At 38.3% G+C, this 18,225-nt stretch overlaps 5 protein-coding genes across 10 annotated transcripts in view; 3 read left to right on the top strand and 2 right to left on the bottom strand.

Annotated features, from left to right (window-relative positions):
• LOC134811711 (phosphatidylinositol 4-phosphate 5-kinase type-1 alpha-like) overlaps window positions 1-18,225 on the top strand; it is a 102,103-nt gene that overhangs the window by 14,490 nt on the left and 69,388 nt on the right. The gene's annotated exons all lie outside the window — the stretch shown is intronic.
• LOC134811153 (WD repeat-containing protein 55-like) lies at window positions 88-1,836 on the top strand. Its single transcript, XM_063817889.1, has 2 exons — window positions 88-830; window positions 1,000-1,836. Exons 1-2 carry the CDS (start codon window positions 480-482, stop codon window positions 1,726-1,728), a joined length of 1,080 nt encoding a protein of 359 aa, XP_063673959.1. The 5' UTR covers window positions 88-479; the 3' UTR covers window positions 1,729-1,836.
• LOC134811154 (tRNA N6-adenosine threonylcarbamoyltransferase-like) lies at window positions 1,791-5,092 on the top strand. The gene is made up of 8 exons (XM_063817892.1): window positions 1,791-2,125; window positions 2,250-2,420; window positions 2,759-2,889; window positions 3,039-3,166; window positions 3,355-3,440; window positions 3,588-3,726; window positions 3,886-4,058; window positions 4,623-5,092. The coding sequence occupies exons 1-7, from the start codon at window positions 1,940-1,942 to the stop codon at window positions 4,050-4,052; spliced, it is 1,008 nt and encodes a 335-aa protein (XP_063673962.1). The 5' UTR covers window positions 1,791-1,939; the 3' UTR covers window positions 4,053-4,058; window positions 4,623-5,092.
• LOC134826438 (large ribosomal subunit protein uL4B-like) lies at window positions 5,126-17,875 on the bottom strand. The gene is made up of 7 exons (XM_063838813.1): window positions 17,789-17,875; window positions 17,391-17,534; window positions 16,960-17,247; window positions 16,621-16,746; window positions 11,714-11,952; window positions 11,510-11,593; window positions 5,126-5,305 (listed from the first exon to the last, which is right to left on the bottom strand). The coding sequence occupies exons 1-7, from the start codon at window positions 17,789-17,791 to the stop codon at window positions 5,161-5,163; spliced, it is 1,029 nt and encodes a 342-aa protein (XP_063694883.1). The 5' UTR covers window positions 17,792-17,875; the 3' UTR covers window positions 5,126-5,160.
• On the bottom strand, window positions 8,163-9,728 carry LOC134811956 (uncharacterized). The gene is made up of 2 exons (XM_063819123.1): window positions 9,602-9,728; window positions 8,163-9,052 (listed from the first exon to the last, which is right to left on the bottom strand). Exons 1-2 carry the CDS (start codon window positions 9,726-9,728, stop codon window positions 8,247-8,249), a joined length of 933 nt encoding a protein of 310 aa, XP_063675193.1. The 3' UTR covers window positions 8,163-8,246.

Below are 18,225 nucleotides of genomic sequence, written 5' to 3'. Positions count from 1 at the left end.
TCATGAGTTTCTGAGTTTCTGAACTACGATTTAATCTTAAAATACTGAAAAAGTATTTCAATAAAGTACAGTCAACTAGAATGTTATCGGGATTACAAGAGTACACTATGATATGGATATAAAGGTATTAACTCTTGAATTAAACAGTTTATTTTGCTACAAAATCTCAAACAGGCTACTGTTTTTTGACACAACTACGACGGAATTACAGTTTGACAAATATTATTTGACTTTAACGTCTACCACAGCATATATTCATATTTATTGTGAGTTTTAAAGTGCGAACTGATTTTATAATGTTAAGAAGATACGAACAGATGTAATTTTCTGTGTTTTATTGAAGGCAAAAATTAGAAGTCATATCATTACTTTTTGAGTGCATAATCACGATACCATGCTTTATATCCCGGACCGTTATTATAATATGATCTACAGATAGCATGCTGTAGACAACAAGTTATTAAGAAACACAAAGCACAATGAAGAAGCCCAAAAGATGTCTCAAACTAAACAGCCTTCCCTTCGACATCATCTCCCATCCGACCCAGGACCTCACAGCAGTCAGCACCATCGAGGGTGAGATCGTCTTCCTCTCCCTGCAAGATGATATCTCCAAAATAGATACTGTTCTACAGCACGCGGACTCTTGTCGGCGTATTTTGTTTTCAGGCACTTCACTCCTGTCCATTTCAAGTGACAAATCATTTTGTGTGTGTGATATTGAGACTAGGAAAGTACAGCATAGGTATCAAAATGCTCACGATAATCCGCTGTATGCACTGTGTGAAGTCAGGGATGGGAAGGTATTCGCTACTGGGGATGATGAAGGGGTAAGTTTGTTTTTACTTTCTTTAGTTTTTAAGCTCAATTATTACTATTGAAGGTTTTTGTCAGTAATTCTGAATATCTTGCTGATTCTCATCAAAATATCATTCAATCTTTGCTAATTATAGCCTTGTGCATTTAACAAACTTTATCTAATGCTTTTCCAATTTACAGGTTATAAAATTGTGGGATCTGAGAAAAGAAGAACCCATCGTGATGATACAACCAGAGCACGACAACTTCATCTCCTCCTTCTCAGTCGACTCCACAGGATCCACCCTGGTAGCTGCATCTGGAGATGGCCGCCTCTCTGTCTGGAACTCACGACAACGCAAACTCATAGCACGTTCTGACGAGTGTGACAGTGAGCTGTTAACATGTGACGTGGTGCGTACCAACAGTAAAGTTGTGTGTGGGGACGGAGAGGGGGTGTTGAACATATTTACGTGGGACAACTGGGGGGATATATCAGACAGGATATCCGTTCAGGAGGAAGTGAGCGTGGATACTGTGTTGTGTTATTCTGAGGATATTCTAGTTTTAGGATGTATGGACGGTGTTATCCGAGCTACCTCCCTCTTTCCTCACAAACCCCTGACCCACATTGGGGATCACTCTGATAACTCTATAGAGGCCTTGTGTTTGTCGCATGATGAAGAGGAGATCTTGTCAATAGGACATGATTATTTTGTTCGGGCGTGGTCCGTTGAGAAACTGGATGAGGATATTAAGAAACTTTCTGTTGAGGACAGTGATAAGGATAGTGGTGATTCAGAGGATAATGATGATGATGAGTCAGATTCGTCAGAAGATGAGCAACCTAAGAAAAAGAAATTAAAACATATTAGTTCGAAGGAAATTAAGTCGAACGAGACTGCTGATTTTTTCAGCGACTTAGCTTAGCTTACTTTTGTAGAACGTTTTAAGAGAATATTGACTACCGGTTTACTTTTTATTTAACTTATTTCTTTTTCCCGTATAATTGACTATAGTATGGTATTTTTACTGCCTAATTAACTGTTCTCAATCAATTTGATTTTATATACTGTATATTGAACGAATAGTTAACAACATTCAGCACAGTTAATTTCCATCTTTATAGTTAGCTGAAACAATGGTTATCTCAATCGGTTTGGAAGGAAGTGCAAACAAGATAGGAGTAGGGATAGTGCGGGATGGTGAAGTATTGTCCAACCCCCGACGCACCTACTGTGCTCCCACGGGTCACGGTTTCTTACCACGTCACACCGCGCAACATCACCGAGACAATATCCTCAAACTAGTCAAACAGGCTATCGATGTAAGTTGCTGTTTTAAAACTTAACATACTCAATCTCTGGACTTTCACCGAGCCATACTGAAACTTTTTGTGTAGTTTTGTATGGAAAAACGTGCAGCTTAACAACGTATCCTCTTCTTTTCAGGAAGCAGGTGTATCAATACCAGATATAGACTGTGTGAGTTATACTAAAGGACCGGGGATGGGAGCGCCGCTAGTCAGCACTGCAATTGTAGCGCGCACTCTGGCGCAACTCTGGAACATTCCTCTCATGCCTGTTAACCATTGTATCGCTCATGTTGAGATGGGGAGACAGGTCTGTATTACATGTTGTTGTGAATTTAATCTTCATTTTCTTCAGAATGATAGTTCTCGTGTTTTGGTGAAAACAAATTTCAATCCATTTCTCAGTTGATTGAGTTGCAGCCTTGAATTATTTGTTTAAATCTACAAATAAATAAAAAGATATTTTACATACTTCTGCACATGGATAAGGAAATCTATGACAGTGTAAATTATTCCGGTATCAAAATAATAAATGTTTAAAATTGATTATAATGCAGATTGATGTGTAATAAGAAGGGTAATCAATACAATATAATCATCTGAGGTATACTGAATACAATATAATCATGTGAAATGTATACTGACCAGGTAACAGGTGCAGATAACCCCACAGTACTCTACGTGTCGGGAGGCAATACACAGGTTATCAGTTACATGAATCAGAGATACATGATATTCGGTGAAACCCTGGATATAGCTGTCGGCAATGCTCTGGACAGGTTTAGTTTAAACGTTTAATCTAATTTTAAAGATGTAAATCTCCGCTTTGTATTTCGTAAAACTAGTTTTTGTTAGCCAAACTTTGTATCTTTGTATTCTAACATTGGATTCTGGCCGTACTTAATCCAAATAAGACGCTTTCATGCAGGTTTGCCAGAGTGTTGAAGTTGAGTAACGACCCCTGTCCTGGATACAACATTGAGCAGCTTGCTAAACAGGGAAAAAAGTTTATTGAGCTACCTTACTGTGTCAAAGGAATGGATGTCAGCTTTTCTGGTTTGTCAAGATGTTTATTCGTTTATTTGATCAATTATAGATATAACTCGGATATTGTTGCATGTAATATCTTATTTCATTACAATATACATCCCATTCTCGACATTCAATTGGCGTCTTTAATTAAGAATTTGCTGCTCATGACAAAAGTGGTGACCCTGAGCCGCTGTCACCCTGCTATTTTCCAGGACTGTTATCGCACATTGAAGGGACTGCTGTAAAGATGCTTGCGGCAGGAGACTGCACTAAAGCTGATCTTTGTTATTCTTTACAGGTTTAGCCATAACAAAATCATCTGTGCGTAAAATTAACATGAGTTCACTTATTAAACGACACCAGTTCAAACTTTCAGTTTTGTGGAAACTTGGCCGGATAATGCATTTATCTGTTGATTAAACAGTAATAATACTTTTATTTCCAGGAAACAGTGTTCGCGATGCTGGTGGAGATAACCGAACGAGCGATGGCACATACCAGGTCAAAACAAGTTCTAGTTGTGGGTGGAGTTGGCTGTAACTTGAGGCTCCAGGAAATGCTCGCTGTCATGGCACAAGAGCGAGGTTTGTTAGATTGATATCAAGTCTCTGGTAATATTCGGGTTATGTTATGTACGACAATAGCAAATATTTCATCCAAAAGATCTTTATCATTGCTCATAAAATACTTGTAACCTTTATCTGTCTTGACTAAGTATTTATACCACTATTCCTTCCTTTTAGGTGCCAGTCTATGTTCGACAGACGACAGATATTGTATCGATAATGGCGCAATGATAGCACACACAGGAAACTTAATGTTTGTTCACAACATGGATACTTCAATAGAGAAGTCAGGGATAACTCAGAGATTCAGGACTGATGAAGTTCATATTGCGTGGAGGGATTAATAAAAGGTTTGTTCTGATAACCACTTTGAAAGACGTACACAACACTTTTGAAATTGACTCGTCGTAATGGTACTGCTTATAAAGACTGTTTAGGTAGATCGCCTTGTAAATCAGTCATGTAAAGTAATGGCGCGCGTATTGTTAGCGCTTTGCACAACTTGTTTCCCCCGTATTTCGCGCTATTATGGTTTATTTATTGAACTATCCAACGTGTCCTGATAGGATTGATTGGGTCTATTTTGATTGACCTGTTTGTCTCCATGTTAATCAGTTCGTTGTGAAACATGGATCAGCCAGGCTTGACATCACACAAATATGGGCGTTCAACGGATCACATCACTTCCTAGGTTTGGCACCGCATCCAGAGGATCAAATCACGATTCTTACTCATTCGATCGCATGCTCACACAGATACCAAATTTTTGCTTGTTGACACCACTTTTCAACCATGTATATATGTCCCTAAACGTCATTCACCATATACATTCGTTTCATCTACTCATCTTTCAACTAAACAACTGAAACCTCAACCATGAAGCTCAAACTGCAACTACCCAAAATTTTCCGCAGGAAGAAGACCACTATGAGGAAACACGAGAGTCAGCCAGTCCTTTCCACTCAGAAAACTACCGTTATACCACTTCGCAGGAGTCGCTCCTCTGGTTCCATGGACTTCGCCACAGCACCTAGAGTCAAATCCTTCACTACCAACAATGGTGTCTCACTAGAACCTTTCATTCTCCCTCCCTCCACCCCCATTAGATTGACTCTTCTTCCCACTACACTTGTTCGGGCAAACTACAGACAATCCTTCACTTCTGTCACACGGAAACGGATAACACGTGGATGTCAAAGCTTTGTGAGGAAAATGTACCACCCAAGATCATTACCAAACCCTCCGAAAAGACATAGTGACACTACACTGATGAACGGAACATTTAGACGCAGTTTGCCTGAGCTCAGCAGCAACTCTGTTATGATGTAATTTTATTGAATAATTTATTGATGTATTTAATTTTATTCTTACAAATTTCCGTAAATACTTGTTTTAATGGTGAACAAATAAAAGACAATTTTTGGATAAAATTAAAAACATTATAAATTATATTCAGCTTGCAACAGCCCTTGCTTTGGCCCTCTTTAACAGAGCGAGTGTGGCAGCACGTTTGGCAATCTTGGCGTAAGGATTCAGTCTGATCATAACGTTGATGTTCTTCAGAGGATTCTTCTTGATAGCGGGTCTCCTTTGGTTCCTGAAAATCAGAATGATTAGCTTCTTCGAACGAAAGATCTTGTATATAAGAAAATATTTTCTTTTGTATGAAATAACGGAAAGAAAAATAACGATGATTAGCTTCTTTGAATGAAAGAAAATAAGATTATCAATTCTATCTGAGCTCTCATTTGAGTTTAAGCTCAAGTGTTCTATCCATGGTATAAATAAAATCAGAATATGAAGGTGGGTATTGTTGGACTTCGTCGAAAATGATTTAATTCTTCTCACGTTCGGTCAAAATCCATCTGTGCGCGGCATCGAAATTTTGTAAGAAAAGTGTTTGCTCTCTAGTGGTTCGAATAACATAAGACAATTCGCGCGCTCCGTGATTATATGCTGTAGACCCTATCGTATCTAAAATTCCGCACCACAGGAATCTCATGTATTTTTCATGTAATACGATGTATTTAAATTTAACTGGGTGCTGGACTTAAACAAGACACCCAGTGTATGGTTCACTGACAAAAATACAGTCAATGAACCATATATATCAATGGGGAAGTTCCCTTCGGTTAATCTTTGCCAGTTATGGTCGTTCTTCTTGGATAATAGCTTTCTATATTTTCATAACACTGAACATTAGAAGTGAGCAGATTTGTGAACGTGACCACGGTATAGTATTAGAAAAATAAACTACGAAGTTTGCGTGCGATATGATCGGCATAAAAATCCGTTATTACAGAGAACCATTTCTTGGTAAAAAATAGGATATTAAACCGTCCTTCTTGCAGCGATAGAAGTAGATATTGTAGCTACCAAAAATAAACTGCCTACTTTTTGACAGCTACAATTATAATTGCCGGCCAAAAACCGGTGGTCAACAGCCGAAAAAGAGTGGATCCTATGACTTTGATGGCAGGCGTGTTAAGCTAGGAGACAAGCTGAAGGAGACCAGCTAACAAATTTAAGCTAGAATTGTGGAGGCGTCTAAAGGAGTGACCCTAAATAATGATACATAAGTGGATGGACCCTGCACATACGATAACTTTTACTCCCTAATCCATTATATAATTTTATAGGAGAAGAAACACGACGCACTCTTATAACTTTTATATCATGTGTTCAACAAAGGAAAAGAGAAACTGTAACATTGATGATTCTATTACTTGCCCAGTCACACGCAGGATTATCATATACATTTTTCATTTTCATTCAATTTACTTGATCGTTCCACCTTAGCAATTGGGATATGGTCCTTTGTTTATATTTTCAGTATTTGTAGTCGTTCAATCCATACAGTAAATTTGTGGGATCAAGTTGATATTAGGATTTTTACTCAAATAACTAAAACTAATCTCGATTTGAAGCAACAACTTTTTTATCAACTTCTTTTTTGGGGATTCGTCAGATAGTCAGCTACTCTTCGTCCACCTCCATAGTGATAGTAGAATCAGAGTCTATAGTAGACATTCCGTTCACTTCGTACGTGCACCTCTGTGTTTTGTGTCTCCACACTTGCTCGTACGGTATCTCCATCTGGTACATCTCTTGGAAGGCTTTACAAGTCACCTTCTTGCCAGCAGCAGCTACACAGGGGAAGTTGAAGGACACAGATTTAGTGACTGTATTTGACTTAGTGAAGCTGTTTGTGTCTGACCGGGACCGGGACACTGAGATAGAACCACTAGCGAACTTAGGGATATTCGCAGTGAATGTCACCCCAGAGGAAACGGTCATTCCTTGTTCGTGCTCGAAGGAGAGTGTATCTGAGATGGTAGTTGCCAGATTGATGGAGGAGGTTTGAGAGGAACTGCTGTCTCTAGCATCCACCGTGATCTCTCCAGCTTTAATCGTGCTTGTCGGGTGCACGATACCTTTATCAGTCTTGTAGTCCATCTTTTCAAGGATCCAGTTATCAGAACCAACAGGGAGGTAGCGATAACATCTGTTCTCACACAACTTCAGTTTACCGTTGTGCGCAGACAGAGGAGTCTCCTCCTTGTTTTCCATGTAAGACCAAATATCAGGCATATTCCTGATACTCCTGGTCACGTAGACGTAGTCCACTACGAGTTCATCAGATCCTTCAGTCTCCAGGGTCACGCAGAGTATCATGCCGATATCTTCGTATCTAAAGAACGAATGTTCGTCGACGCTTCCAGGTTCGAAGTCATCGTACCAGTCATTGTCGAGGAGGTAGGGCGCGGTGATGCCTCGGGTACCATGTATGGTTATGTAAACTTCGTCGTTGGTTCCGGCGTAAGTTTCATCTTTGGTCTTGATCTCAACTTTGTAATCCATTGAGGAGCACAGAGGTAGAAGAAGTAGTAAGAGGATCATGTTGAAACTCGGATTGAACTTAACAATGAAAGTTTTAATTTTGTTGTTTAGAGTTTGGAACTTTATAGGTGGAATAAAATGGGCGTAGTTATTTGTGGATGGTAAGTTTTGACAGGTTGTCCAGATGTTCTTTGTTCAACTTCTGTGAAGTTTTCGAAGCCACCGACGATTTTCTTTCAGCCATGAATGTGGCAAATTTGTCACTTTGTCGGAATCTAATGAAGACACAGCTGTTTCTCTGGATCTTGTTTCAAGGCCTCATCTTATAGTTGAAGAAAAAAGTTTTCGTGTACCGTTCGAATATAACGCATTCGCCTAATAAATTATGTTCATCGTAAATGATGTAAAAGATGCAAGCGACTTTTTACTTTAAAATGAAAGCACATTCCTTTCTTCATGTTCAGAATAATATTAAACAATATTAAAGGTCGGACTTACCAAGCACCGTAATAAATACGTAGTTTTTTTGTATTAAATTGTTGCAAGACGTTAGCAGTCATAGCTATTATGCAATCAACTAAAAAGCGAGAAAATGACAAATCTGGATGGAACTCATTTTATATTAGAAATTGTCATCGGTCATTAATTTCGATTTCTTCTTCAGTGAGCGGATCCGTCTTATAGTCAGGGTTAGTCAGTTACTCTTCGTGCACCTCCATAGTGATGGTAGAATCAGAGTCAACAGTAGACATGCCGCTCACTTCGTATGTGCACCTCTGTGTTTTGTGCTTCCAAACTTGTTGGTACGGTATCTCCATTTGGTACTTTTCCTGGTAAGCTTTACAAGTCACTTTCTTACCGGCTGCAGCTACACAAGGGAAGTTGAAGGAGACAGATTTAGTGACTGTATTTGACTTTGTGAAGCTGTTTGTCTCGGACTTGCTTTGTGAGATTGATATAGTCCCACTCACGATATTGGGGATATTCGCCTCAAAGTTTACCTCTGAGGACACAGTGATTCCTTGTTCGTGCTCGAAGGAGAGTGTATCTGAGATGGTAGTTGCCAGATTGATGGAGGAGGTTTGAGAGGAACTGCTGTCTCTAGCATCCACCGTGATCTCTCCAGCTTTAATCGTGCTTGTCGGGTGCACGATACCTTTATCAGTCTTGTAGTCCATCTTTTCAAGGATCCAGTTATCAGAACCAACAGGGAGGTAGCGATAACATCTGTTCTCACACAACTTCAGTTTACCGCTGTCCTCTGGATCTTTGGAGAGAACGGTCTCTTCCTTGTTCTTCATGAAGAACCAAATATCGGGCTTGGTCCAAAGGCTACTTGTCACGTAGACGTAGTCCACTATGTAGTCGTCAGTTCCATCAGTTTTCAGGGTAATACACAGTATTTTACCAACATCCTCGTATCTAAAGAACGAGTGTTGGTCAATGTTCCCAGGCTCAAAGTCATCGTACCAGTCAAGGTCAAGTTCGTAGGGAGAGGTGCTTCCTAGGGTCGGGTACCATGTATGGTTATGTCAATTCTGTCGTTGGTTCCAGCGAGAGTTTCATCTTTGGTCTTGATCTGAACTTTGTAATCCATTGAGGAGCACAGAGGTAGAAGAAGTAGTAGGAGGATCATTTTGAAACTCGGATAACTTGACTGAGACAATTTATGATGACGCTGCATTGAGTTCGAACTTTAATAGAGGATAAAATGGGCAGAGTTATTAGAATATGGCAACTTTGTCATGTTGTAAAGATGTTCTTTGTTGGTCAACTGGTATGAACTGTTCAAAGTCACCGACGATTCTTTTTAGGTCATTAATGTGACATATTTGTCACTTCGTTGGAATCTAATGAAGATGCAGCTGTTTTGTCGGATATTGTTTCCAGACACATCCTGGAATTTTGAAAGAGGGCTTTTTTACGCAATGCATTCGTCTATGTTAATACTGTTGACCGTAGATGATAATTATCTTGGCACTGACAAAGTGGCTTTTTAAATGGAAGCACAGAACTAGAACCATTTTTGGGATTTTCGATAGTTCAGATCTACCAACCCCTGCGCCGATACCTTGAAGACCCCTTGTCAGATTGATGTCACCACCATGAAAAGATCGGTTCTGTGCAGTCTTCAGAGTCTCACGCATTATTTTATCAAAGAACTTGTGTTCTTCAATCATAATCCTCTTACTACAATGGTAAGAGAAGTTGTTAAGGCATCATGTAGGAACTCTAATTAAACTCCACAATGAAGGTTTCTGAAGCAGCCATTTAGAGTTAGAAACTTCAATAGGTAGAATAAGATGGGCGTTGTTATAAGTAGGTGGCAAGTTTTCAGGTTGTCAAATAGTTCTTTGTTCAACTCCTGTGTCAGGAAGTCAAAGGTTTGTCGTTTCGTCCATCAACAGCTGTTTCCCTGGATACTGTTTCCGGAAATAATCTTATAACTTAGAGCAATTAATTTTGACAAAACTTCTCTATTTTTCATTTCTCTCTGAGTAGAGCAGAGTAAGGAAAGGGAATAGCAGTGTTAAGTGTTTACAGTACACTACAATGTAGATGTACTGAAGGGGTACCCTAGTAAGAATTAGATTACCAGATGAATAGACGAGACTGAAAAACTGACACTAGCTTTATAACAGGGTTAGTAATTTGGTAGCAGAATTATTTAACGATGATAGGCTGTAAGCGCAGATATATCACATGGAATGACATGGAAAAAAGTAACATGTTTAGTGGAACAGTAGTTGTTAAAGCAGATGCGTCTCTTACTCATATCAGCGGGAGAATCCCAACTGATCATGATGGCTGTGTATTTCAGAAAATATCAGACAAATTCGCCCATTCTCATTTACAGCTTCTTTACGGATATAACAACAATACTATGTATACGGAACTCATGATGTAAGGAGATTATCTTATGTTACAAAAAACGAATGCTCATTTCACTAAATTGATTGGCGGATGGAGCACCATGCAGATGGGGGGAATGCAACGTCAATTAATGTCAATTAATGTCAATTAATGTCAATTAATGTCAATTAATGTCAATGTCAGTTTTGCAAAATTTTGGAATACTGACATTAATTGACACGATATTTTTCGACCAGAGATTATGTAGTTCTACCATATTTTTAGCACTTTAGAACGTTTATATCATCAATTTATTCACTACTATCACATATGGAAATGTGAAATGTGAAAAAAATTCAGATCATTAAACAATAAAACTAAAATAATACGGTTTTCCGAAATTTAATTTTCTTAAATGGGCGTGGCCATCCAAGGGCGTGGTTCTCAACATCATCAGAACTTAAAACCCACATTAAACGAAATGCCTTGATGACATTTATGTTTGAATAACGAATCTTAAACAGCTAACATTACTCCTTCATACTAAAAAAGCCGATTCTAGATATTTTACCTGTATAAGAAACCAATAAAATATGGGCGTGGCCGGTGGGGACCGAAGATGGAAGATTTGGAAGCTGAAATTTTTTTTGGTGGTCTTTGAACCTAAGGATCAACAGATAAGAACATACTCATAATTATTCAAGGATATTTTGTTTTTTGAACCGGTCTAACTACATAGACGTGAATATCTTGAATATCTATCGAATAATGATAATCTCAAATTTCAAGACAAATTAATGTCAATTAATGTCAATTAATGTCAATTAATGTCAATTAATGTCAATAAATGTCAATTAATGTCAATTAATGTCAATTAATGTCAATGTCAGTTTGGGGTTTTTATGGAATACTGACATTAATTGACGTTGCATTCCCCCCATGCAGATAGAGGAGTTAAGTAGCAGAAGTGATTACCTTCTAGCCGGTTATTTGGTATTTGCGCGATACAAATTACGCATCACACGGTAAACTACACGATTTGCAGTCCCCTATAATGGCAGCCGAAAAAACATTTGAATAAGGTTTAAAAACATTGCAAGACTCTTACTTGGTAGGTCGGACGACTCTCTGGATCTCATCAGAGTTGATAATCCTGGTCAGGTCAGCGTTCTTCATCATGTCTCTTGGCAGGCTGGAATATAATGGCTTAGAAGACGAACAAAGCACAGAGTATGAAACATGCATAAAACAAAAATTGATTATGACACCCAACTCTACCCAGTTATTATCCAGTTATTACGCTGTTACATACATGTTGGAAGGATAGATCTCTCCGAGAGCTTTGAAAGCGGGCTCGGTCCAGATACAGAACCGTCCGAGGTGACCGCCAGGGGCCAGATGGAGGAGGTTCATTCGGCTCACGTTCAGGAGGGTGACTCCTGGGAGATTCCTGAAAGCTTTGGTGATTCCGTTGTCTTCTTTGTAGATCACGAGAGGTCCTTTCCTCATGGTGTGACGCCTGTTCCTGATCTTGCCGACACCGGTCCTGACCTATGATAAAAGTGGGGGTGTAAGTCACAAAATAGTTTAAACAAACTGAACAAGCATACCACAAAATTGTTCTCGAAAATTGTATTAACTAAGGTCATTAGATATAGATATTTTATTAATGTAGATGTATAGACCGTAAAAGCATGCAGTCAAACCCAGATTTATCAAGGTGGGTGATGCCTAATTTTGACCAAGGCTTGTATTGCTAAGTTTTAGGACGAGAGTCACAAGAGACTAAATCCGGGGGGAATGCAACGTCAATTAATGTCAATTAATGTCAATTAATGTCAATTAATGTCAATTAATGTCAATGTCAGTTTTGCAAAATTTTGGAATACTGACATTAATTGACACGATATTTTTCGACCAGAGATTATGTAGTTCTACCATATTTTTAGCACTTTAGAACGTTTATATCATCAATTTATTCACTACTATCACATATGGAAATGTGAAATGTGAAAAAAATTCAGATCATTAAACAATAAAACTAAAATAATACGGTTTCCCGAAATTTAATTTTCTTAAATGGGCGTGGCCATCCAAGGGCGTGGTTCTCAACATCATCAGAACTTAAAACCCACATAAAACGAAATGCCTTCATGACATTTATATTTGAATAACGAATCTTAAACAGCTAACATTACTCCTTCATACTAAAAAAGCCGATTCTAGATATTTTACCTGTATAAGAAACCAATAAAATATGGGCGTGGCCGGTGGGGACCGAAGATGGAAGAGTTCGAAGCTGAAATTTTTTTTGGTGGTCTTTGAACCGAAGGATCAACAGATAAGAACATACTCATAATTATTCAAAGACATTTTAGTACAGGGAAATCCGTCTGAAAAAATTGATTTGCCGACACACAAAGCTTACAAAGGATTTTTGACGTTTTTGAGTCCTAATAGGTGTCCTTTATGGCTGACCAACTTTTCCAAACTTTTCCACGTGTCTTAAGGCCACTTTTTGCCACTTTACCACTTTTTACCACCTTTCTTGTTTGTCAAATATCTTTAGTTGTGAACATCGTAGAAAGTTGCAGATTAAACGAGGGTGTTCATATTATCAAGAAGAAAAACTTTTGTTGAGACAATTTTTTCCTCAGATAATCAATTAATTGGATAATTATCAATTAGCTAATTAGCAAAAATTTAAAAAATTTTTATTGGCTCAAAATGATTGGAATAGCTTAAAACACGGAGAAAAGTAGTTTTTAGAAAAACTTCGAAAATTTTTCACTTACATTTTTTTTTCAAGACTTAGAAAATTTTTTCGAATTTTCGAAATTTTTTTTCGCCAAAAGTTATCAAATTGCATGAAACGTAGAGAAAAATGCTTTTAAAAAAACTTCGTGAATTTTTCTTTTAAAGAATACTAAAATCACTTATATATTTTGCATACGCCATCTGGGAGCCGTCAGTTGAGCTTGCTCTCTGACTCGTGGGTTAAAAACATCGTGTACAGTACTTCGTGAGTAGTACAGTACTTCACAACGATAACCCGCCTCCCCAACCAAATCTCTTAAATTAAAAACATTACACACAGCTCAGTATGCACACTCACAATTATGGCAGTGAGTATCCCAGCTGCATATAATGCAGTGTACTAATAGCAGCAGATATGAGATAACAACACGATTGCTTACTGATAGGCGTGCAAGAAATTCCTGAGCTGAATAGGGCCGGTAGCTCAATTGGTAGAGCACCAGGCATGTAACTCGGAGGTTGGCGGATCATACCCGCCCCGGCACTATGCCGGCCCATGATTTTCCGAATCGCTTACCAGTGGAAATCTAGTCAATTCAAATATCTGCTTGCTTGGTACTCATGGTCGATACAATCACAGCCCAACCAACTATACTTGATCAGACCGATTCACCTACATGTGCATACGCCATCTGGGAGCCGTCAGTTGAGCTTGCTCTCTGACTCGTGGGTTGAAAACATCGTGTACAGTACTTCGTGAGTAGTACAGTACTTCACAACGATAACCCGCCTCCCCAACCAAATCTCTTATATATTTTGTAGTTGGAGTTCAGTAAATCTCGGCAGATTTTAGTAATCAGGAATTATTAAATCGAAATAGATAAAAGGACTGAAACTGAAAAACGTTAACCACAGGATACGAGAGTTTTATAATTAATTACAGTATATCCTTATCGATTTTTACAGAAACTGCACCAAAGGCACATTTAAGATCGAGCCGATAGCCTGCTGTACTACGATAATATGTAATGAATAAAACATCTCTGAGTCTGTACCGTCAATCGTGCTAATCTGAACCAGCCTACCTGGATTACCATCTACCTCTTCTTTTGATCATCAATAATTAGACCGAGTTGTGCAAGAAATGTGATTTATCATAACTCATATTGCATTTAGTGGGTGATGTAAGTACTTATCGAGCTGTATTCAATCACAATAGTAATATACGACACAATACCTTTGTATTAAATGGCCCTTAATGCGGTATATGAAACGCTTTATACCTCGATAGACCCGGTATAGTTTATCACGAAAACGTCTACTTGGCCTCATGGCTCATTTACAGCTCGAAGAAGGCAAGAAGAGACCATGGATACCAAGGAAGAGCTAGGAAGTAGGAAACAAGTGTAAATACACCTTCCAACATCTATTGTGACTTGTTTTCTATTGTTCTGCATACCACTTCATTCGCTATGCGAGATACCTCATACCTCAAATCACCCCCATATGTCAGGGTTGGCTAAATTCAAAAAGAGTAATATACGGGCAAAGATAAGATCTAGATACGAGCGTCGGACATGGGCAAGAGCCGTGGGGTAGTCAAAAAACGGTAATGATTATGCTGGTTTGCAATCCGGATGTTGTGAAGTAAAAAGACAGGTTCTTGCCGCAGGATATTTGGGGGCCATGATGATAAGCTCGGGATCAATGTGGGACGGATCGAAGAACATTAAAATGAGCGAGTTGACATTTTAGGCTTTCTGATGTTTTCTTGCCTTCTTCGAGCTGTCAATGAGCCATGAGGACAAGTAGAAGTTTTCGTGATACAGTAAAACCTCTCTATACCGGCCTTTCGCGGGAGAAACGAGAAGTGTACGGTATAGTCTATAGATTTATAGAAACACCTCGATAAAGAGCGTTTCATATACCGCATTAAGGGCCATATGATGTACACGTATTGTGTTTTATTGTGATAGTGCGATTGAAAACAGCTCGACATTATTTACAGACCCATCAAATGCGATATGACTCATATTGCATTTGGTGGGTGATGTAATTATTATGAGCTATAATAAATCACATTTCTTGCACAACTCGGTCTAATTATTGATGAAAAGAAGAGGTAGATGGTAATCCAGGTAGGCTGGTTCAGATTAGCACGATTGACGGTACAGACTCAGAGATGTTTTATTTATTACATATTATCGTAGTACAGCAGGCTATCGGCTCGATCTTAAATGTGCCTTTGGTGCAGTTTCTGTAAAAATCGATAAGGATATACTGTAATTAATTATAAAACTCTCATATCCTGTGGTTAACGTTTTTCAGTTTCAGTCCTTTTATCTATTTCGATTTAATAACTCCTGATTACTAAAATCTGCCGAGATTTACTGAACTCCAACTACAAATATAAGTGATTTTAGTATTCTTTAAAAGAAAAATTCACGAAGTTTTTTTAAACGCATTTTTCTCTACGTTTCATGCAATTTGATAACTTTTGGCGAAAAAAAATTTCGAAAATTCGAAAAATTTTTTTAAGTCTTGAAAAAAAAATGTAAGTGAAAAATTTTCGAAGTTTTTCTAAAAACTACTTTTCTCCGTGTTTTAAGCTATTCCAATCATTTTGAGCCAATAAAAATATTTTAAATTTTTGCTAATTAGCTAATTGATAATTATCCAATTAATTGATTATCTGAGGAAAAAATTGTCTCAACAAAAGTTTTTCTTCTTGATAATATGAACACCCTCGTTTAATCTGCAACTTTCTACGATGTTCACAACTAAAGATATTTGACAAACAAGAAAGGTGGTAAAAAGTGGTAAAGTGGCAAAAAGTGGCCTTAAGACACGTGGAAAAGTTTGGAAAAGTTGGTCAGCCATAAAGGACACCTATTAGGACTCAAAAACGTCAAAAATTCTTTGTAAGCTTTGTGTGTCGGCAAATCGATTTTTTCAGACGGATTTCCCTGTACTATTTTGTTTTTTTGAACCGGTCTAACTTACATAGACGTGAATATCTTGAATATTTATCGAATAATGATAATCTCAAATTTCAAGACATATTAATGTCAATTAATGTCAATTAATGTCAATTAATGTCAATTAATGTCAATTAATGTCAATGTCAGTTTGGGGTTTTTATGGAATACTGACATTAATTGACGTTGCATTCCCCCCCTAAATCCAGGTAAGATAGGAACTTATTGTAGCTGTATAAACTTGTTATCATGACATAGTACCAAGATAACTATGGGTACAGCATTTCAAGATCAAATAGAGTGAGTAAGTCCAGATATACCTTTGGGGGCCGGGGGATGCGACGAATAGCTTGAAATCATTTTAAGAGCAGCTAAACAGCGAATTTTGTTTTCATTGGACATGGAGATTTGGGAAGCAATGTTTAACAGTGTTTAAGGGAAGATATTGTTTAAGGGAAGATATTGTTCATAAACACCAGCTTACCTTTCTGGACTCCTTGGCCTTCTCGACATCATCGTAAGCTCCGATGGCCTTCATCAGAGTGACAGCCTGCTTAGTCTTGGTGATGGATTCTACTCCAGCTTCAATAACACAGGGTACCTCAGCGACCTAAGCAATGAAGAGGTTATATCACGCACACAATACAATGACGTTAAACAAGTTCGATCGCTTGTAGAATGAAGAAGTTTTAAGAATGTTTCTGCTTGAATCTGTTCATTACAAACCGATAAAACCAACCTCCCATGTTTGTTAGTCGTATACAGCCATTCACTAAATATAGACTCACCCGCAGAATTAATTATTAAAGTTGTTTTCTCTTACCTTGTCGACCTTGTGTCCTCTGGCCATGAGAAGTGAGGGCAGAGCAGAAGCAGCGACAGCAGAGCAGATAGCATACCTTCTCATCTTCCTGTTTACACGTCTGTGCCATTTCCTGAAGGTCTTGGTGGGGGCGAACATGCGTCCACTCCTGCACATGTTACCGTAAGCTCCCTGACCGGACCTGTGGGTACCACCTCCTCGGACACGAGGAATACGAGCTACAGCACGACCTGTACCCCAGGATTCAGCACTAGTTTGGTGACCGGCTTCTCTAGATACGGCATATGCCTGAAACAAATTGGTTGTAAGAAATGGAGCACATCAGATTAGCTTAGGTCAGGCTGAAAGACAGGTAGAAATAAAAACAGCAATGTTATCAAGTGAGGTAATATCTCAATTCAATGAAGGATTTCACATCGAAGAGTACTGACCTGTCTGTGATTCTTAGCGATATTAGAGTGAACAAAGTGTACAACATCTGGTCTGATAGGTGCTTTAAAGATAGCGGGGAGTGCGAGCTGTCTGCTGATCAGAGCTCCATCCTCACAACCGTGAATTGAGACCTGTGGTCTAGCCTGAAAACGTGATATTTGAAGGCAAACGACAAATTTAGCAAAGTTCGTTGAAGCACGATTGAAAGGTCACGATTGAAAGGTCACGATTGAAAGGTCACGATTGAAAGGTCACAAGAGGGGAATTAAACCAATAAGAGAGGAATAAGTATTGTTCATTCGAACAATACTACGGAACAGTTTAGATATCACACTAGTCAAAGAGACAAAGATAAGTCAATAGATGTACAAACAACATATTCGTGGACCGGACTTACCATTTTGTTATCAAGGCAGTGTAAAATGAGTGTAACTAGTTTTTCGTTCAGAAGTCGGACTAGTATTTATTTGATTGCGTGCGGAGTAAACCGCGCAAGATATATCCTGCGAACGAAAGCTATCATTTCACTGCGCGGCGTAATAAGTTTGATTTCAATAAATATCTGAAACAATTTATTTTTCACTGAATTTGTTAGTTTTTAAACATACTTCAATTTTTAAATAAATTATATTGTATTCTCCATTCAAATCATTTTCAGACTTGAAAGAAGATTAAACTGTCCCGCACTTTTTTGAAAAGGTGCCCAGCTATTGTATTTTGATTATTTTTTATTCTCCGTGACCTTTCTCAGGTTTTATTTTGCATTCTGTCAATTACAATATCGTCAATAACAAACATATGTTAATGTCATTGTCAATTTTGCAACACGCAATA

The sequence above is a fragment of the Bolinopsis microptera genome, chromosome 2 (genome assembly GCF_026151205.1).
Source record: "Bolinopsis microptera isolate Bmic1 chromosome 2, MBARI_Bmic_1.0, whole genome shotgun sequence".
NCBI classification, from domain to species: domain Eukaryota; kingdom Metazoa; phylum Ctenophora; class Tentaculata; order Lobata; family Bolinopsidae; genus Bolinopsis; species Bolinopsis microptera.
This window is presented reverse-complemented; position numbering and strand designations above follow the sequence as displayed.